The sequence below is a fragment of the Lotus japonicus genome, chromosome 2, assembly GCF_012489685.1.
Source record: "Lotus japonicus ecotype B-129 chromosome 2, LjGifu_v1.2".
NCBI classification, from domain to species: Eukaryota; Viridiplantae; Streptophyta; class Magnoliopsida; order Fabales; family Fabaceae; genus Lotus; species Lotus japonicus.
The window spans coordinates 1249163-1272290 of record NC_080042.1 but is presented as its reverse complement, the minus strand read 5'-3'; the positions used below and the strand labels follow the sequence as shown (position 1 = coordinate 1272290).

At 35.5% G+C, this 23128-nt stretch overlaps 3 protein-coding genes across 3 annotated transcripts; 2 read left to right on the top strand and 1 right to left on the bottom strand.

Moving 5' to 3' along the window:
• Window positions 1-1974: 1974 nt before the first annotated feature.
• Window positions 1975-2316, top strand: LOC130735137 (uncharacterized). The gene has a single exon (XM_057587236.1). The coding sequence runs from the start codon at window positions 1975-1977 to the stop codon at window positions 2314-2316; it is 342 nt and encodes a 113-aa protein (XP_057443219.1).
• A 2005-nt stretch (window positions 2317-4321) lies between these two features.
• LOC130735165 (probable pectinesterase 29) lies at window positions 4322-9176 on the top strand. Its single transcript, XM_057587260.1, has 5 exons — window positions 4322-4682; window positions 4968-5127; window positions 6696-6902; window positions 8095-8342; window positions 8773-9176. The coding sequence occupies exons 1-5, from the start codon at window positions 4450-4452 to the stop codon at window positions 8933-8935; spliced, it is 1011 nt and encodes a 336-aa protein (XP_057443243.1). The 5' UTR covers window positions 4322-4449; the 3' UTR covers window positions 8936-9176.
• Window positions 9177-17021: 7845 nt separating this feature from the next.
• LOC130735136 (uncharacterized) lies at window positions 17022-18899 on the bottom strand. The gene has a single exon (XM_057587235.1). The coding sequence runs from the start codon at window positions 18897-18899 to the stop codon at window positions 17022-17024; it is 1878 nt and encodes a 625-aa protein (XP_057443218.1).
• Window positions 18900-23128: the final 4229 nt, after the last annotated feature.

The window sequence follows — 23128 nt, the reverse complement described above, 5'->3', positions numbered from 1 at the left end:
GCTAAACCCATAATAGGGAATTTTTCGAGCTTCTATAGGTTTCACTTCAGTTTGCAACTTGAAATACAACCTGCATGGATGAGTGCAAGGTGTCTATTTGTAATTATTGATAGCGACGCTGAGAATGACAATTTCATAGCACACCCCCTCTTTTAAGGCTGACTCAAATTTTACAACGTGGCTGCTCCACACTGTAGCCTGAATCTTGTCACCCTGGAAATTGTTGGATTTTCGTTAAAAAAAATATGGATGAAAGATTGTTTTTTTTTTAAAACAGATCAACATGCTCATATCTAAAAAACCGCAAGGGCATGAATTTGTTTGTAAATAAACCTTAGCATCCAGGAGGATCATGTCAATTTCGTTAATATTGTTTTTTTTTAAAAACATTATTCAATTATAATGTTCAAATCCTTAATTTCATATAATTTTTAAATGCATAATTCATATCTTTTCATTATTTATTTAATATTTTATTACAATATTCAATTATTATTTTTAAAAGCTATTCAATCAATTTTAGCATTAACGTTTTTTTTAACGTGCATTAATGGTTGTGTAAAATAGGAAAAAAATTGAAATTTATGTAGTGATTGGAGAAACTTAATAATGAGTATGGAGAAACCTAATAATGATTTTTTAATGGTTGTTTAAAATAGGAAAAAAATTTGAAATTTGCATGACTTTTTTTAATATAGATGTATTTTAATATATATAAAAAACGACATATGAATGTCAATATTTTTTTTCATTAATATATGTTTATTTTTTAAATTAATGAATTATTATTTTAATATTTTTGTTTTTTGATAATATTTGTAAAAACAAATCTGGATTTCATGCTATTTTTTCGTAAATATCAGTTTTTTTAAGACCTTATTCAATTAAAATGTTCAAATTCTTAATTTCATATAATTGTTAAATGTATAATTTTTCATTATTTATTTAATATTTTAAAAAATTATGCAATTATTATTTTCAAATCTTTATTTTCGTATTATTTAATTCAATGAGTGTTAGGCATTATTTTTGCAATGTTTTCAAAATTATGGTTATAAAAGAAAACTGAAAATTAAAATGTAATAAATTAGACCACAATAATTAAGGTGAGTTATGATTGAATGTTGTGACAAAAAAGTAGATTGGTTTTATTTCTTGGAGGGAAAATGGATAACTTTGGAGGTGTCATGTGTCATAGATTTCTAGAAGAAAACCTTCTTTTCATATGATGCAATCTATTTTAGGATTGATGGTTATTAAAAATAGGAAAACATTTATAATTTATGTACAAACTTTATGATTTTGACCCAATTAACAATGGTTGTTTAAATTAAAAAAAAAAACAATAGTTTTTTTTAAATAGAAATTATTTTAAAATTATTTGAATGAATTTTTTTAATATACTTGTATTGCAAATCATCTTTTCTTTGGTATTATTTTAAAAGCTGTGTTTTATTTTTTTTTTTGCAAATAAATAGTGTTAAACATGGGGTTGAACTTATAATTTTGCACCATTTATTTATAGTGTTAAAACATCATGAGATTTTTATTTTAACAGCTGTGTTGTAGTTATTTTGTATAAAAAAAGCTGGGTTAATATATTTAGATTTGATGTAAAAAAAATTAATAAAAAAGAATCTGGGTTTTGTATGTTAGGCATGTGTTTCATTCCTAAAATTTTTTTTTTGAATCCGTATTGTTTAATAAAAAAATAAAAAATTTATTTTCAATCCGTATTGTTTAATTTTTTGAATGTTAGGCATGTGTTTTGTAATTGTTTCTATTTTATGTTTATCAAAGAAAACTGAAAATTAAATTAGATAACAATAATTATGTGAGTCATGTGGTTTTATGTTGGAAAAAAAAAGGAAGGATTTTTTTTTCTTGGAGGGAAACTGGAAGAATTTGGGGGTGCCATGTGGCATAGGCTTCTAGAAGAAAACATTATTTTCATATATATATATAGATATATAGATGTGGATGGGTGTTGGCTCATATTGGGGATTAGGAGTGGTTATACGAAATCAATTTGGTAATGTGGTAGCAGCTAGAACAAAAAAATTGAGAGCTGCGCATGGTCCTGATTATGCAGAAGCAAGGGCTATCATGTTGGGTCTTCAAGTGGCTTTGAAATGTGGCTATTTTTCTGTGAGATTGAAATCAGATTGTCTTGGGGTTGTGCAATCCATATTGCAGAAACGGTCCAATAGTTCTTACTTTGGTGTACTGTTGAAACAAATTATTAACTTAGGTAGTCAGTTTGGTGTTTTTAATATTTGTCATATAGGTAGAAATGCTAATAGGGTGGCACATTAGTTGACTAAGTTTTCTTTAGCTCATGATGATAATGAGTGGATTGGTGTCACTCCCTTTTATATTCAACAGTATGTACTCATGGACATTATGTCCTTTTCTAATTAATGAATATTAAAAAAAAAAGTGTCATAATATGTGGTGAAGACTGACATATATGAGATAACCTCATGAGTAGGAGAGTCAAATGGGACTTGATGTCGTTGTCCGCCAATATTCTCGTCATGGGCCAAGGTCCTTGCACGTTGGGCCGAAATGGACAAACTTCTGGGCCATACTTTTGGACCTAGCTAGAAGGCCCTTCAGCCCTTCTTATCATTTTGTTCAAGTAATTAGTACTGATATTTGCACAAAAAGGTGTGGCCGGTTGCTCCATAAAGCACGCCATAATAATTTTCAATTGAGAGGAACTCCAATACATTTCTGGATACGTGACTCTATGTAACCATCATCAATATGATTAATTTGAGTTTTATTTACGCTTCTCCTCCTTTGGAATATCTTAGTGCGTATTTAGCAGACAATAGGTTGTTAGGTAAGCTTGTTTTTTCTTCCATTACAATAAGGAATTGCATGAAACAAGTGTTCTAATTAAATTATAACATGTTGTTCAAAAGATGGTGAGACATTCTGGTCGAAATGCAACATATTGGTCAGGTAGACTGTAGCAAATAGCAATGTCAAATGTTCAATGTGAATAAAAAAAGTTGCCTAATTTGCCTAATTATATTTGCAATTCATTGACACCCTTCTAACCTTTTTATTTTAATATTTTTTGGTTTAACCATAATATTCTCTATTGAGGCAATCATATTTGATCCGGGTGTGATAAAAGACAAATATCTCCCAAATAGTGTGTGTGTCTCCTAAGGATTAAACTCGATCACCACCTTTAAAGATTCAAACAAAATAGAGAAGAAAAACATAACATTATGAAGTAAATTCAGCTAGTTACCATAATGTTTTAGGTACAACCGTTGTTAAGTTTGAAAGCCCAAGGCATGTTTCACACTTTCTGGCCTAGATGCAAATACCTGATGGAAATGAAAGTGTAAACTATTTCAGACTTGTCCTGCTTCTCAAACTATTTCAGACTTGTCCATTCCTTTACTTTTGATAAATATTTTTGACCCAAAAAAATTATTATTTTTTAGATGAAAGTCAACTTTTAATTCTAAATTCAAGGCATATATATTTTGTTTTCTCAACTTAATTTGGGAAAAAAAAATCGTATGAATATCACCTAACATTAAATTGATTCCTAATATTGGGTCACCACTTTCAACAAATAAAATAAAATTGGGTCACCCCTTTTTAGTTCGTTGCTGCCGGCCCTAGTTTCCTTCTTCTGGTGTTTTCTTGAAGTGCGAACCGACTTGGCCCTAATTTCCTTGGGAATCCTCAGTATCACAAGAATTAATATGTATTTATTGACCAAAAAATAAACAAAAGAATTAATAAGTATTTCATGATTGGCTGAATAAAATCAAAGTACTATTTCAATAAATAAAAAATTATAATTAAATATACTATGACTGATTAATCATTTGAAAATAGTTTTCCGATGTATAAAAAAAAAATCATTTCAAAATGTAATTTAATATTGATTGATACCATTTGAAAAAATATTGATTGATACCGTTAATTGATTGAAGAAATTAAAAAGATTTAGTAATATTCTTTAATATTTGAATAGCTATTTAAAAGGAAATTACTGTTTTTGGTGAGACATGTTTGATCACTTTCGTATCAAAACCAAATTTATGCAATATCATTTCCTCTTTAATTTAGTTTTGAAGTGTAAAAATATATGAACAAATACTATACAAAATAAATAAAGAATAGTATCTACTGGATTGAATAGGACGCTGTGATTGGAAATCCATCTTACACCTTCCTCCTCAAATTAGGCATTTCCCCTTTTATAACTTTCCCTCCAAAACTTTGTCTTTAAATACAGATCCATAACTTCCTGATTTCATGAAATGATTGCATACTAATTGTGGCTCATCAAATCTTGTGATCCCCTTCCTTTTTCTTCTTGGAGCAATAAACATAACCTGACCGTTTTTTCGTAGTCTCCACAACACTCCGATCCAACTATTGCTCTTGTTGTTCTATTTGAGATCCATCATCATGTTTCTTCGTTTGTGCTTCTATGCATGTCTCTTTCTCCTATTGGGGTTGAGATCAGAACTTGCCAATGCTCAGTTTTTCAGAAAAGTAGGAGACAAGTTCCTTTCTTACTCGAAAATAGTTGTAGATCCATCAGGGCATGGAAACTTCTCTACCATACAATCTGCCATTGATTCAGTGCCTTCCAACAATAGGTATTGGGTTTCCATCAAGGTGAAGGCAGGTACCTACAGGTAATACTAATAGTAGATTCCGGTGATTTTATTTTTTCTCTGTATCAATTCTAGCCTTCGGAGCTTACTCACAAAAACTTCAACCCAAGAATTGATTTTACCTTAACGATCAATCTTACCAGAACTAGGTGTTAAATCAAGTATTATAGTCCATGATGAAAAATAATTGCTTTTGTTTTGATTTAGACATTCGATATATAATTTAGATTGCAATGTAATTCTATCCCTCAAATTTCTGAATGGACGACTAACAAAGATGTTTTATTTTGTGTTTGTTTATTTCAGAGAAAAAGTGAATATTCCTTATGATAAGCCTTACATCATATTGAAAGGTGAAGGGAAAAGGAAAACTCTTGTTGAATGGGGCGACCATAATTCAACCGCACAGAGCCCAACTTTCACAGCCGTGGCAGATAATGTTGTAGTCAAATGCATGAGCTTCAGGGTGAGAATTCTTCTATTAGCCCTTTTTACTTTTCAGGAATGGACAAATTGTTTCTTTTTTATTTCCCTAGTTTTTTTATTATCAATAAATACTGCTTTGTTTGTCCATTTTTTTTTTACAATTGTTCTTTATATTTCTTTTGGTTTTTTATGATATTTTTCCATATTTAAGAAATACTACAATGAAAAAGAATAAGAATATAAGATGTAGAAGAAAGAAGAGATAAGCAAATAAACATTTTTTTCAAGGAAAAGCTTCATAAAAATATATATTTTTCACGAGTTGCACCTATATTCGATTGTCCTTAATGAAACAGTTATCTTTTTACACCCATTTCCCCTTGCATGTTCTCCACTTCCCCATGTATTTGGTGACCATCATCGTCTTTGGTTATTGCTACTTTTCCCAATTTGCTTATTTTCGAGTAAAGAAAAATATTTGCTCATTTTCTGTCAATATAATTAAGGAAATGCTCTTAATTGTAATGTTTGTTAGAAGGAAATAAACAAAAGGATCAGCAGTTTTAGTTTCAAATTATATATAGATTCTATTTTTTTTGCTCGTGGTAGACTGGTAGGTCCCATCACGACACACGAAAATCTCGAATTATTTGACCAAACTACTGCGTTGTGGTTTTTAATGTTCGGTTGATCGAGTTCGTTCAAAATCCATTTCTAATTTCTTTGACTTGACTCAATGCTATATTTGAATATTTTAATTTCATTTTAGGAAATTATTTTGTTTCTGGCAAATAATTAGTATTAGTTGATTAGGTAATAACCAATCAAAGATTATGCCCGTAAAAATAACCAATCAAAGATCATGGATGATTTCCTAAAGAAATATGATGACAGGGAAATATGATCAACCTATCTCATGATTTTACCTAGCGGATTTTATTGGATTTCACTCTTTCTAGATGAACCCCGCAAATAGCTGGTTTTTTTGTTGTTGTCGTCTTAACCAAGGTATCCCACAGTTGTACAGCTGTGAGACTAATTCATCGTCCCGCGATCAGCGCACTTAGCGGTAGGGGGCTGGCCAATGAGTTTTCTTTATTCACAAGAGTTGGGATTCGAACCCCAAGTACTTGCTTAAAGGATGAAGTTCTGAACCACTACACCAACTCAGTTGGTTAAATAGCTGACTTTTTATGTTTTTTGTGTGTTTTGGATTAGTGTAAATAAGTTTTGTCATGAGAACCAATCAAATTATGTTACATAGAACCAGATAGTTATATCTATTTTCTTAATTTATATTGAAATAAATAAATTTCTCAAAGGAAAGAAATCAATTAGATGCTTGTGTATATAAATTTAAGACATAATTTCGGTACGCTTTTAAAATTAGAGAGTTTGAAATCCTTCTATTCATAATTTAGAATTTAAAAAGTGCAATTTATAAAAATTAGCTGTAAATAAAAAGACATGACAAAAAGGTATGAAATCCTTTATTTTTTCCCTTTGATTATGTATAGAATCTCTGCTTTGTTTTGTAGCTCTTTTTATATTAATAATTAAAAAGTGTGTTTGTGCTCTAAAATTGGTGTTGTAATTAATGTGGAGCAGAATTCATACAATAATCCAATAAACAATAATCCCAAGAGGCCTGCAGTTGCTGCAATGGTGAGCGGAGATAAGTCTTACTTTTTAAGAGTTGGGTTCTTTGGCTTGCAAGACACTTTGTGGGATGATAGTGGAAGACATTACTACAAGCTTTGTACCATTCAAGGTGCTGTTGATTTTATCTTTGGTGCAGGACAGTCTTTGTTTGAGGTAATAATATGTTGTCTTTAATTTGTTTAGTGCAGTGTATCATTTTATTGGTACGGTCATCATCATGCTTGCACAAAAATAATGATCCATGTTAAGAAAAGGAAGAATAAAATATTCATCAAAAAAATTAAAATCCATTACCAATTTTATGTGTGGTATATATGTTAGAATTTAAGGGGTTATTGAAGAAGAAAATCAACATTAAATAGAGCGTTCTTATATCAAACTATCAAGAGAATATAAATATAGCTAGAGAATATTGTTTGATTGACACTGCAAATACATTTATGTTGATTTGCTATGAATTGCTTTTGAGTTGAGTGTAGAGAATATTATTATATGTAGGCAGTGCCAACCTCTGCACTCTATTGAATTGCTTTTGAGTTGAGTGTGGTAATGGCTCGTGTCTTGGAGTTTCAGATACGTTCTGGTCCCTTTGCTACTCCCCGGTTCTGTTTTGGGTGTAAAGTCATGCTACTTTTCTATTTTTGCTCTAGCTATCGGTTTTAGTGTGCTATTTTTGCTGCTAGTGGTTTTGAGAGGAAGCGAGCACTGTTTACTTTGTCTGATATTTATCTCTTGTGCTCTCCTCTCTCAGTCTTGTTTGTATATTCCACTTTCTTTTGTTTCTTTTCTACATGGATTGGTTGAAAGTTGAAATACTCCTAATATTTCATTTATATACAATTTTGCTTTTTTTAAATGTAAATACATGACGAAAAAAATAGTGAAATTAAAGATACAACAATGATACATTCACACTTCATTTTTTATATTCCTCATTTTCATTCATTTATATTTTTATCTCTTTCATTTTATCATCTATTGCATCTGATGTTTTTTCTCTCTTACTTTTTCTTTTCTTCTTATCTCTCTTCATTCCATCACAAAGAAAGGTGTGAAAGTAACATTATTCATTAGCGATATGGTCGAAATAAAAAAGAGATAGGAAGGGAGAACAAGGAAAAACGAGATGAAAGGAAAAAATGCAATGTAATATGAATTAATCAATACTTAAAAATAGAGTTAAGAGAATGGAAGTGTATCAGAGTGACTTGATTAAGAAATCAGAACCAATATCTAGAGAACTAGTCCAGATTGATCGTTAACCTTTGATCATTGATTAATTATAAATGTAAATATATATCTTTTATTGTTGTATAATTGGTTAATTAAATATTTATTTTTGCAGAGGTGCTCCATATCAGTTATTGGTGCAGCCTTAGAACCAGGATTTCCTGGTTATATAACAGCACAAGGGAGAACAGAACCAAACGAGGGAAGTGGGTTTGTTTTCAAAGATTGCCACGTATTTGGAAATGGGACAACCTACTTGGGTAGGCCATGGAGAGGTTATGCTAGAGTCTTGTTCTACAACACCAACATGTCCAGCATTGTTCAACCTGGTGGCTGGGAGGCTTGGAATTTCGTTGGACATGAGTAAGTTCCCTCTTTCTCTTAATTAGTATTGTTGATTAAGAATTGGAATTTAACCAAACATATGTATTATTGCTATCAAGTTTTAAATTGTGATTCTTGAACTTGCAAAAAATTATTCACAAGTCCCGTTTTCAACCGCAATGTAATGCTAGGTTTTAGAGTACCCACATCAGCATCACGACCTCAATTCGAGACGCATCAACATGCATTTATATGTTATTGTGCAACATTGTGGCAACCGTGGATCCGCAATTTTAAACCCACAATGAGCTGAAAAACTTTGAACTTGTAGTCACAATTGCAAAACTTAAAACCATGCTCATATTTAGAAGGGCACAACATTGAGTTCTTTTCCATTTTTGTCCTTTATTGGTTTCTTTAGCTACTCTGTTTTAGGGGATTCATGATGTTCTGTTATTTAAATTTTCAGGGATGGCATAACATTTGCTGAGCATGGCAATTTCGGGCCGGGTTCTGACACGTCTAAGCGAGTGAGTTGGGCTAAGAAGTTGGATTTGACTACTGTTTATAAGATGGCAAGTTTGAACTTCATTAACAACCAAGAATGGAGTCAGAACCAAATGTTATTATAAAGATGCAAAGGATTCGAATCTCCTGCAACTGTAGCATAACAGTTTAAGTCTATAACCTTTTTTTAGTTGTCTATTTTTGTGATTATTGGATCAGTTGTTAATTGAAGTTGGAGTCTCATTTTTCCAATATTAGGGACATTAATTACCTAAGACCTCCTCTAGAATAAGTTATTTTTTTCTTCCCCTAATTAATTGCATTCTTGTCCTGTTGGTGTAATTTTCGATTCCTTAGTTTTTTAAACCTGATTAAGTCCTTCTACTTTTAAAAGTTATTGAATTTGGTTGTTGTCTCAATTTTTATATGCATAAGTTCTGCAAAATTCATTTTCATCTCAAATATTTTAGGGCTTTATGATGGACTGCATCATATAGATATGATTACGGTTTTAGAATTAAAATACTTTTGCAATTTTGATAATTTTTTAATTATTTTGCAGAGTATGAGCTTACCGGCCGGAAAAGGAATTTGATATATATATTTTTTATATTTTGGTTGAAATTTAACATGTGGGCTTTGTTTCGAATAACGTCTAAATGATTTCTTCTTATTTATTCTCAATCTTAATGTGTCTCATGACTTTCTTTTTTCCTGTTTTTTTTTCTTTGTCATTAAGCATCAAAAAATATATAGTAAATAACTTAGGGTTGTTTCGGGCGTCTGCGAGTTTTTCAGATTTTTAATTTTGAGTCAACGCTTAAAAATAAAATGCCTTTGGGAAAAAAATGAAGGTTAAATGATTTTTTAACTTCAATTTAAAATGATACTAATCATCATGCATTTGAGATTATGGTTTTTAATTTTAAGAACATATAACATCTCCATCATTCCACTTCCTACAAGAAAGCCGCTCATTAGTGTCGAGAAACCAAAACTAACAAGGAAAAAGCTGACACTAAGCGTCTTTAGACTTGTTAAACAAACAAACAAGTTTTAAACAAACAACATTTTGATTCAATTGTGACTGTGACAGAATGATCCGTTGGAGATGATTCAAAGTGAATTGTGAGCATTGGAAGATCGAAATAGACCAGTTAACAACGACAAGCTCGGTGGTTCAACAACGAGGCTTCACATCCTTAGTGGTGGAAAACAAATGAGTCACTTGGAATGTTTAAAATGATAAGAAAATCTGATAGTTCTTCAGATCTTTAAGTCTTCCTTTTATACTTTTACTTTAGGTCAAGAGACGTAGCATCGTCTACTGTTCTTGTGTGGCTTGACTGTCTAAGGCTTACATAATATAAACGGTCATCTTCTTTGCATTTAATGCTTTTGGCCGTTGTTGTAACTGGTAATCCGAAAAGGTGATCCAAGAAGTAGGTGCAGCTCTCGTACAATGGATCTTTCCTCTTTGAATGAAAGTTTGGAGTTGGTGGATAGTTGTTTGATTTTATTTGTTATGACAATGTTGTACTTTCACTTTGTTCTTTGTTTAACTTGCATTTGTAGCTCACGTGATAAGATCTATTTCTTTAGGCTACTTATCACTTAGGTCTTCTTCAGATTCTTTAGCGGACCATACTTGCTTGAACATGAGCATGGATAATGTGACTCTTTTACAGGTCAAATGATCATTGGACGATGCTTTCTTCAGATCAGACTTATTGTTCACAAGACAATAGGAAATATGAACGTTGAATTTCCATAAAATTTAAGATTTAGAGATATTTGTGCATTTCATGGTAAAGCAATTAAGGGTGTTGTTATTGTAAGGACTACATGAGTTCTCCCTCTAGAAGAACATTTGTTTTAATGATGACAAAACGAAAAAATAAAGAAGACCAAGATAAATTAATGCAGACAAGACAAAATGACAAAACTTGATGACAAAGCAACAAAGCCCTCATAGAAGATCAACATGAAGGACGAAGAAGACAAGTGCAAGCAAGAAGCGTCAAATTACAAAGCGTCAAAATCTGAGGGTAAGTCAAAGTCAACCGATGAATTCAAGATCAACTAAAAAAAAAAAGCTATTATATTACATCGTCTACAAACTGAACAATCTACATTCCACAAGCATCAAGAATCATCTGAAGACTTCAAGAATCTACAAACCATTAAAAAGTTTCTAAAGGTCTTTTGAAGACAATGAAGAATAATCATGTACATTCTGAAATGATCTTCTTCTTCCGTCAAAAGAAAAGCATCAGCTTCTTAGGCATCATGGTTGGTGAATCAAACATCTACTATATGCCTAAAGTTAATGGACGCTGAAGAAAGGAAAGTGTTGCAAAGGAATGACTACAAGATGTGACCAATTCAACGAATGTTATAATCTAGCATCGTTTTCATATTCATGGTCTGATGAATTGAATCACACAAGGAAAGTTCAACAAGTGCTATGACCTGGCATCGTCTCTACAATGATCGGCGGATATCTCCAGTCCAAAAGGTCATTGCTCACAGTTTGGATTGTCCAGAATCTCATTGGCCCTACTATCACAATGTTCCAAGAAGTTATCATGTGATATCCACTCCTATGCGTAATGAATCTATCCAAGGAGAATCAAAGCCATGAATATTGAAATAGTTAGAAGGAAAATGCATTGTTCGAAGAAGCAACGAAAGCATGAAACAGGAAGCAAGAAACTAAAGAAAAACACTATGCTTGGGCACATGTGACTAGTTGAGACTGACGAAAGTACAAATCAAAGTATAGAGCTGTCACATCCACAAAAGCTATAAAGCATGCCTATATGTCGAAAGGAGAAATGTCTTATCAAGCTCTAGCTTCAACGGTCAAGAGCCTGTCTAAATTCAAATTAAGCTCGAGCATGATCAGCTGAATTCAAGTAACCAAGTACATTTTGCAACTATCATGGGCGATGAAGACTAACTTGAAAGCATTCCTCTACTTCACCAAAAGTCTTCATTCATCTGACACAAATAAAGAATATTTTCAATCAAGTACGTCTGATGAAAACGACTATACTCAACTCTCTAACGTCCACTGCAATCATTATTGTGAGTCAGACACCTTGCAACGGTCATATTTTCAAGACTCAATATAAATAGCATATTCATAAGAAGTAGAAAATAAATGATCGGTGAGTAACGATCACAATGATAGAGAAGAGAATGAGCAAAAGTGTCGAATCCAGAATGAAGTGAGAAAAGAAAGATGAAGAGAAAATGAGCTACAGAGTCAAATGTAGAAGATGAAGAGAAAAAAGAAGAAGATATAGAATGCACCAATTGAGTGGGAGAATTCTCAATTAATCATCGAGTGTATCTTCTACATGAGTTCTTACAAGCTGAATTTATTTCAATTCAAGAGACATATAGGAACAATAAACAACTCTCGAAAAAAGAGAATCTATTCATAAAAGGTGTATGTATATCTTCAAGACCTCAAAATTAAGGGAAGCAAGGATAAGTTGATTATTCATAATGGAAGAGCAAGATTGAAGAATGATCTTGATTATGAATCTCCAACCTCTACTCAACAATGTGATCAAGTCAATTGAAGAAAGGATTGAGAGCACTTAAATCTTATCAACTTTATCCTATACAACTAGAGATGAATTGTCCTTTAAATATATATGTGTACATCTTAGAAGTTTGTATGAATAACACCGCAAATGTAATCTAATAGTAAATCAATGTTGCTGAAGAGGCACAAAAATATAATTCTTGTTATGCTTGGAGTGGCATGTACAAGAATACTTAGAATTCCTAGAGAGGCAGGGAGTAAAGAATACTTGGAATGCCTAGAGAGGCAGGGAGCAAAGAGTGGTCGCTATGCCTGAGGAGGCATGTGCAAGAATACTCGTTATGCTTGCAGAGGAACAGACAAAGAATACTTGTAGGGAGAAGTCCTTAATACTTATAGTAGAAATCTTGGTAGATGGCAGGGACTTGACATATCCCCCTATATATGGTGTACTAGGATAGATCAGGGGCGGATCTAGCTTTAAGGCGGGGGGTTTAGATGAACGGAGGGGGTTCAGAGAACAAAACAAATTGCACTTAATTTCCTATATAATTTTTTTTTGAACCCCCTGAAAATTTTAAATTATACTAGTAGACTAAGTTTTGCACCTATTTTCACAACTATGACTTGTATAATTTCTTATGTATAAACATATTAAAGTTGATTTTAAATATATTTTTACCGATGTGTTCATGTGAAAATTTTGAACCCCCTGACCCCGGGTGCTGGATCCGCCACTAGGATAGATTAGTTGTGTGCATTGTCCGCTGCCTATTACTTAACATTATTGTCTACCTAACACGTCTCTGTACATAGCGCTTATTTGAAGATGTCTTTATAATGTCCACGAGAACTAAGTCAATCGCGATTGAATTCCATAGACACAATCTAACTCCCCTTCTTGTGTCCCTGTGGTTTAACATTCAGTTTTATAACTTAAAACATAAAATTAGAGATTTATGAATCTAACGTTTGAGCTTTGCATGCTCATCATGATCCGGATGTAAATGCCAATGCATAAGAAGGCGGGACAACACTCAATCGGTTGGATAAGCGCTCAATTATCGACGTCTCACTAGTGAATGTCAATTAGTTGATAACCACTCCATCTTTCTTCAAATACAGGCTTGACTGGCTCCATTGTCCTGTAAAAGTGTTTGCATGCATTATATGAATTCATGGTTAGCCATAAAAACGCGAACACTCTCTAGTGTTCGCGTTTATCACTAAAAGTAGTCGCAGCGGAATCACCCGCTCATGGTAGGCATGACCACTCCATCATCCTATAAAAATGTATGCATGCATGATATGAATTCATGGTTAGCCATAAAAATGGGAATACTCTCTAGTGTTCGCGTTTATCACTGAAAGTAGTCGCAGCAGAATCACCCGCTCGGGGTAAGCATGACCACTCTGTAAATTCAGGTTCCCTCTGATCCGATTGTCCTGCACGATGCTGGAACAAGAGGTTCGACAACTGCTTTACAGTAAAACAAAACTTAACAGCAGAAACAATAACACACAGTAATTGTTAACCCAGTTCAGTGAAAACTTTCACCTACGTCTGGAGGGTTTGCACCCAAAGAAAGGAAATCCACTATCTCAAGATTCAGGAATTACAGACACTCATGAACAACTCAGTTCATAGTTCACTTCCTAATCTACCCAGTGTATTTCTACTTAGAATCTCAACCTAAGTATGAGAGCCCCTCTCACTTTCTCTCAATCACTGCCACAGTGATTGGTTAAAACAATGAACAAGTAGAGTTTGAACGCAATCAAACACACAGAATCTCTCTTTGCTTTATAGAATCAGTGAGCAAAGACGGATTCACAACCAACAAAGGACAAAGCACAATTAACAAATCCTAAAACACTCGATCTCTCTCTATCAGCTTCGACACCATCATGTTTTAGGTCTTCATCCCATTTGCAGACTTCAGCAGCGGTAGCATGGGCTTTAAGGTTGGCACGGGCTGAAGAAACAGATTGCAGTAACAATAATTCAAAACGCAATCTTGATAGATTCGGTTTCTTATTGCACAAGTAAAGATAGAAACCAATCTTTTAACAAAGATTGTTTCAACAAATAACAACCCAACAAATAAACCCTTCTGGAATAGCTACTTGCTCCTCAAGTAACTCAAAAACATATCTTCAGAGGGCCCACAACAGAAACACAAGCTGAGGACTGATGCCCTAGCTTCACGAGATTAGATGCCACGGCATCTGCTTCGACAATCGGTTGTTTTGACAAAATGCACGACAACATGTTCTAACAATCTCCCCCTTTGTCAAATTTTGTCTAAAACAACTCACAATCCGAGAGGATAAAAACTAGAGAAACAATTCTCCCCCATAGTCAGAGCTCCCCCTTAACTGATGCAACTCCACAACCAACTATCATACTTCAGAAGGCATAGTCGGAACAAAAATACTTACAAACACAAAACCAGAAGTACAATCAGCCTTAGCACATGATGACACCAAAATAGAACAGCTTGAACATCATAGTATCGGAAATACTACCATCAGAAGCTAACCGCACATGATCAGAAGTACTACAGTAACGTTTCAGAAATAACGTTTCAGAAGTAACGTTTCAGAAATACTGCCTTCAGAAGTTGGCAACACATAAGCTATCAGAAATACTACCAACAGAAACTGCCTCTTGAACTTGTCTTCAAATTAAACAAACCAAAGCTAACACTATCAGAGCTAACACGATCAGAAGCAACTTCACAGTAAAACTTCACAGTAGAAACAAAAAACATTACAGCAGATAGAATCTTCAATCCAACTAACTACTCCCCCTTTTTAGCACAAATTTGCAAAGGGTGCATCCAAAAACAAAAAAAAATAGCACAAGATCAGAGCAAACTAGTCTTCAGAACTTGACTCCTCTCCAGACCCTTCTGCACTTTCTTCAGAACCTTCTACCTCTTCATTACCCGCTTTCTGAGCAGCTGTAGCAGCAGCACTGTGCTCACCACCTTGACATTCTTCTTCTTGAAGCTTGTGTAGCAATGCATCAACTTTGAGCTTCCTGGCAGTACTCACCCTGATTGTCTCCTGCAAAGCCTTGGAGACTTCCAGTAATTCAGCAATTATGGCCTTAGTGCCAGATTCAGTCACAGGAGGAGCAGATGTTCTGCTGGTTGGTAAAGCAATGTCTAGCACATGTGGCTCCAGAAACAAACGTTGATCCAAAGTGATTGGAACACCACGAGACATAGCCACATCATCAGCCCTGAGAATCTGAGGATGTTGCTTCAGTATGATCTCAGTAAGAAGTGAAGGAAATGACACAAGCAACTTCACAGCACAAGTATCAGCATGCTTCAATGTTTGCTCAAACACGAAAGTTCCAAAATCAAAAGCAATAGACTTGCCAATCCTGTATGAAATTCGTATTCACCTAGGACAGATGTGATACACAATGTTGCAACAATGTGTAACACAACAAAACACAATCAGAGTATCAAAAACAAACAAACAGTTAAAACACAAGGAGTTGTTAACCCAGTTCGGTGAACATCACCTACGTCTGGAGGATACCAATCCAGGAGTCAATTCACTATCAAATAATAGTTCTCAGGTCACATAAAAGTCCCTCCTATACCTAAGTACTCCCCCTTAGTATAGAGTCTCTTATATGTTCACCACTATTACACAAGTGAATCAAGCTTAGCCCTTCTCCTCTAAGCTATGAGAAAACTTTCTCTAACTCCTAACGATCACTGCCACAGTGATCAAGACATGTTTATCAAAAACAGTTTGATGAGATTACAACTCAACTAAACAAATTCAACTCAGTACTTTGATGAACTAAAGCACTAAGTTGATACAACACTCACAAGAGGACTCACAAACAAAACCCTAAGATCAATATCTGAATCTCTGAATCCGTGCGCAGCTAGGGTTTACAAGTTCCTTTTATATAGACGTTCACTTGGGGCTTGGATCTTCAATGGGCTGAACGTCATAGAGTCCACTAACACACTTCTGGAAAGAATCTTCATGGAATCAAATCTTACCAGAATAAAATAACAGAACCAAGTAAAACAGAATTCAAACTTTGAGATAGACTTGGTTCACACGCTATCAATCTTGTTACTTCAGCCAAGATTAAAACAAACACGCCTTCAGAAGATAAAACGCACAGCATAGAATAAATCTTCTGAATCCTCATGCAATCAGCAACCTCACAACAAACTTGACTTTAACGACTGAACCAACAACATACGTAATTCCACCATGTTGCTCCAGATGTTGGAACATATGGTTGCCCATCATGTTTTGAGCAAAATGCAATTCCAACATGTTGCTCCAGATGTTGGAACATATGGTTGCCCATCATGTTTTGAGCAAAATGCAGCCAATCAAAAGAACTACAATCTCCCCCTTTGGCAAATTTTTGCTAAAACATGAACAAATCATCCATTTGCACACAACAGCACACAGCATATGATGAACGTACCACCCTACTGAACATCAAACTTAGTCTGAACAAAAAAACACTCAAGCAACAGTACTAACAAGCAACAGTACCATTCTCCCCCTTATTAGCAGAAATTGTCAAAGGGTGCAGAGAAACAACAAAAGTCAACCAAATAGTACAACCATATTGAAGAGATGAAGGAACAAGGGCACTAATCACTAGTAGTATCATCATCAGAAGTACCAACATCATCTTGAGCATGAGCAGCAGCATTGTCTTCAAGAGGCCTCTTGCCTTTAGTCAACTGCAGAATGAGAGTGTCCACATTCTTCTTCCTCAATGTACAACTAGTAATTGTGTCCTGAAGCATCTTAGACACCGCAATAAGCGCAGCAATAGGAGTCTCAGGAGTCTTCTGAGAGGAAGTACCCTCCCCCTGAGTCATCTCAGCCAAATCAGCAACATCAGAAACATGGGCACCAGCTAGCAGCCTGGAATCAATAGTGAGAAGACTAGCTTTCTTGCTAGGAACCTCATCATCAAGGAGAATTTGAGGATGTTGACTTAAAATAATCCCACAAATTAAACAAGGAAAACTGATAGGAAGCCTGACAGCAAAAGTTTCAGCATGCTTCATAGTTTGAGCAAAGACATATTCACCAAAATCAAACTGAGTTTGAGTTCCAACCAGATAAATTAACTTTGCCAAACCTGAAGAAACATCTGAGCTATGTGTAGTAGGAGCCCAATTTGCAGCACCAATGCGATTCAAGATAGCATACTTCACACTCAAATAAGTAGAAGACAACAATCCTTTAGCAGGCCATACCATATTCTGACCAGCCGTGAGTTCTTTAGTGATAGCACTCAATGACAGCTCTTCATTTCCTGTGGCAACAGTGCTCCTTCCCAAATACTGGTTAATGATCTCAGGTGAAAAATGGACACACTTACCACGCACAAAAACTTTCCTGAACTCAGGATGCCCAGAAACAGTGCAATTTGTAGTCACATTCACAATAAATTCTCTCACCAACTTGTCATAGCAGCCACCTATCTCAGTAACAGTTTTCAATAACCCAGCAGCCTCAAGAAGTTTCATGATTTCTTGACAATGCAGAATCTCACCAGTCAATTCCCTCTCTTGAGCAATCCTGCGCTGATAAACATACTTCCACTTACCAACACTCTCTTCAGAGTGAAAAGAAATATTATCCAAAGGAGCAGCAGGCACATTTTCTGGAATTCGTTTCCCAATCTTACGCTTCTGAGCAGCAGGACCAGTATCTGACTTATCCAACTCCTCAATTGGAGTCTCATCAACAACAGGAGCAACATTGTCTTTGTGAACCTTTCTCTTGACATTCTGGACAACAGGAGTATCATCATCAAGAATAATGACCTTCTTGCGCTTCTTGTTCTCACTCAAACCCAAACCTAACTTCTTGCCAGAGGAACGCGTAGAGTACTTACGAACAACAGTCATCTTTTTCCTCTTTGAAGCAACAGAAGCAGAAGCACCAAGGGTGTTGAGCAACACCTCATCAGATTCTGAGTTCTCAATGACATTCTGAACATCCTCGACATGCATATCTTTATCAACAGAGGGAGTAGAGTTGGGAACCATTACCTCTTCTTCAAGATGATCAGAATCCTTGTTGCAATCAGTATCAACACCGTGGCTTGATTGGTTGTTGCTTGGTGATGGAACAATTGGATCTACATTTGCATGTAAAACTTCCTTGAGAGGAGTGTCCAACACTTCAGTGATACGAAAATCAGCAACATCATCACCTGTACTTGAGTTGATTTCAGCCTCGAAATTTACTCCCTGGGTTGCCTCAGAGCTTCTCGTTACCATCTTCTTCTTTGCTTTGGACGCATCTGACTTGGATCGAGCCTTTTTCCCTTTCATCTTACTCGGATCAGATGATGGTTGAGGAATACCTTGAGCAATTGCGATTTCAGAGGTATGAGGAGAGGATTTTGAAACCTTTGAAGATTTTGGGGTTTTGGATTTCAAACCCAAGACCTTTACCCCGTAAGCATTCATCTCAGGAGTGAGTTTCTTGCTAGAATCTTGACTCATGGTGAAGAGGACACAAAGAAAGAAACACGGGTCTTCAAGAAAAGGATGGACGGTTTTGAAGTGAGTTGCAGAGATTTGAAGTTGTGCAGTGGAGGTTGCAGGAGAGGTTATCAAGAAACAATGGAAATTTCGGATTAAGCGTGCCTCAAACGTTATGACAGAAGAGCCGTTGGCACACCACAATCCCTTTGATTGCTATAATTCCTCAAATAGGCAGATACCTAATAACTGTCTCAATTTTTCAAACTGTGTGGCATCCAGAGCTTTGGTAAAAATATCTGCTAACTGCTTTTCAGTTGAGACATGTTCCAAAGTAACAATACCATCTTCAACCAACTCCCTGATGAAATGATGACGAATATCAATATGTTTTGTTCTGCTGTGCTGAATTGGATTTTTGGATATGTTGATAGCACTTAGATTGTCACAAAACAATGTCATAACATCTTGTTGCACATTGTACTCCTTTAACATTTGTTTCATCCACATCAACTGAGTGCAACTGCTTCCAGCAGCTATATATTCAGCTTCTGCCGTAGAGAGAGAGACACAATTTTGCTTTTTACTGAACCAAGAAATTAGATTGTTTCCAAGAAAGAAACATCCACCTGATGTGCTCTTCCTATCATCAGCACTTCCAGCCCAATCCGCATCACAGTAACCTGTTAACACTGAATTAGTGTTGTGAGAGTACAAAATGCCATAATCACTTGTACCACTGATATACTTAATGATCCTTTTCACTTGAATGAGATGACTAGTCTTTGGTTCTGCTTGATACCTAGCACAAACTCCAACTGCAAAAGTAATATCTGGTCTGCTGGCAGTGAGATACAAAAGACTTCCAATCATGCTTCTAAATAAACTAGGATCCACATCAGTACCTTTCCCATCCTTTGTAAGCTTGATATGAGTTGCAGCAGGAGTTCTTTTATGGCCAGCATTCTCAAGACCAAACTTCTTAACAATTCCCTTGGCATACTTACTTTGTGTGATGAATAAGGTATCTTCCATCTGTTTTACCTGAAGTCCCAGAAAGTAAGTTAACTCGCCTACAAGACTCATTTCAAACTCAGATTTCATTTGTTCAACAAATTGTTCCACCATATGGTTCGACATGCCACCAAACACGATGTCATCAACATAAATTTGAGCTACCATGAGTTCACTGCCATTTTTCTTAACAAACAAGGTTTTGTCAATGCCACCTTTGTCATAACCATTGTTAATCAGAAACTCTGTTAATCTTTCATACCAGGCTCTAGGTGCTTGCTTTAAGCCATACAAAGCCTTTTTCAATCTGTACACATGATCTGGAAAACTTGGATCTACAAACCCTTTAGGTTGTTCCACATAGACTTCTTCATCCAGGTAACCATTCAAGAATGCACTCTTGACGTCCATCTGATATAGTCTGAATTTTAGCAAACATGCTACTCCTAACAACAATCTGATAGATTCAAGACGAGCAACAGGAGCAAATGTTTCATCAAAGTCTACCCCTTCTATTTGAGAGTATCCCTGAGCAACTAGACGAGATTTGTTCCTTGTCACATTACCACTTTCATCAGACTTGTTCCTGAATATCCACTTAGTTCCCACAACATTTGCATCATCAGGTCTTGGAACCAATTCCCACACTTCATTTCTCTTGAACTGTCCCAGTTCCTCTTGCATGGATTGAATCCAGAACTCATCAGTCAGAGCTTCTTTGACATTCTTTGGTTCTATTTTTGATATGAAGCATGCATTAGAAACTAGATCCCTTGACCTTGTAATAACCCCATCATTCAGATCACCAATGATATTTTCTTTTGGATGTATCTTCTGAATTCTAATAGAGGGTTCTTTGGTAGCTAAAGGCAGTTGAGATACAGTGTCTTCTTGTTCATTTTGGAATTGAATTGCTGGCTCATCTGGTTCCCCATCAGTACACTCATACGGTAGATCATCTTCATCATGAGCTTGTTCCGTTTTCTCATTGGATGTATCATCAACAACAACATTAATGGATTCCATCATGACTCTTGTGCGGATATTATAAACTCTGTAAGCTCTGCTGTTTCCAGAATACCCCAGAAATATTCCAACTTCACTTTTAGGATCCAGTTTTCTCCTATGTTCTCTGTCAGTCAGAATGTAGCACTTGCTCCCAAAAACATGGAAATACTTCACTGTAGGTTTCTTTCCTTTCCATAGTTCATACTGAGTGACTGTGTCTCCTTGACGAATAGTGACACGATTGTGAATGTAGCAGGCAGTGTTGATGGCTTCAGCCCAAAAATGATATGGTAGATTTTTTGCATGCAACATAGCTCTAGCAGATTCTTGCAATGTCCTGTTCTTCCTTTCAACCACTCCATTTTGCTGAGGAGTGATAGGAGCAGAGAATTCATGTTTGATTCCTTCAGATGAGCAGAACTCAGAGAATTGACCATTTTCAAATTCTTTTCCATGATCACTTCGTATTTTCACAATCCCACTCCCTTTTTCCCTTTGCACTTGGAGACATAGTTCTTTGAACACTTCAAAGGTGTCTGACTTCTCCTTCAGAAATTCTACCCAAGTGAACCTGGAAAAATCATCTACACAAACAAAAACGTACTTTTTTCCTCCCAGACTTTCCACTTGCATTGGCCCCATCAAATCCATGTGCAGTAGTTCAAGCACTTTTGATGTAGTCAGATGTTGTAACTTCTGGTGAGACATTTTGACTTGCTTCCCAATCTGACATTCACCACAAACCTTTCCTTCTTGGATGTTCAACTTTGGTATCCCTCTAACTACTTCCTCAGCAACAATCCTTTTCATACTCTTAAGATTCAGATGACCTAACTTTTGGTGCCAGATTCTAACTTCATCTTCCTTAGACATCAAACATAGAGCAGACAAGGATGTTGTTTCAGAGGTCCACATGTAGCAGTTGTCCTTTGATCTAGCTCCTCTCATCAGCACATCCTTGTTCTTATTTTTGACAACACACCCAGACTGTTTGAACACCACCTTCAAGCCTTGGTCACAAAGTTGACTTATGCTGATCAAGTTTGCAGTTAACCCTTCAACTAGCAAGACATCATCAAGGTTTGGAGATCCTGTGTCAGACAATTTTCCAATTCCTCTAATCTTTCCTTTGGCTCCATCCCCAAAAGTAACAAAGCTCTTAGCATGTGGTTTCACTTTCTCAAGATAATTTTTTACTCCTGTCATGTGTCTGGAACACCCACTATCAAAGTACCAGTCTTCTTTTGATGATGCACGCAGAGAGGTGTGAGCAATGAGAGCAGTAACATTAACCTTAGGCTTCCACTTTCTTTTGTCTGGACTTTTCTTTTCATCTTCTCGTGAAACACCTTGAAACATAGGATATCCATACAGCTTGAAGCAATATGGTCTAATGTGACCAAATCTGCCACAGTAATGACATCTCCAAGTTGAATTTTGATAGTTCCTGACTTGAGCATACGAATGTGTAACCGATTGCTGGGGCCTGTGGTTCCACATTTTAACATTTGATTGCCTTCCAATCTGCACATGTTCCTTGGTCATGTTCTGACTTGCCTTGTTAACAGCACGATAATCAAATCCTATCCCAGTCTTATCACCTGCACTTTTTCCCACATCAAGAATTTCATCCAGAATATCAGTGCTTTTGCTCATCATGCGAATGGACTTGGTCATTCCTTCCATTTTTGAGTTCAATAAGGCAACTTCTTCAGTTAGCTTTTTCTTCTCAGCTTGAAGGTCAAGGACTTGCTTCTTTTGTTGCTGACCGTAGATACATGCTTCTTTCCACTTAGTGTAGAGAAGTTTATAGGCTTCAGCAAGTTCCTCATCGGAGATTTCCTTGTCACTGTCTTCATCATCTGAATCACATCTAACCATGAATGATGTTACTTTGTTTGCTGTTACATCTTCACCTTCAGTATCAGATTCATCATCAGACCAAGTGGTGACCATTCCTTTCTTCTGTTTCTTTAAGTATGTGGCACATTCAGCCCTGATGTGGCCAAAACCCTCACATTCATGACACTGAACTCCTCGGCCATTTCCTGCCTTGTCTTCATCTTTCATTTTTCTTTGAAATTGCTGATTCTTGAAGTTGTCAGGTCGTTTGTCTTGCACATTTGGCCTTGATCGTTTATCCAGCCTCTTCAAAACCTTGTTGAATTTTCTTCCCAGAAAAGCAATGGCTTCTGATATGCTTTCACCAGTTTCATTATCAGACATAT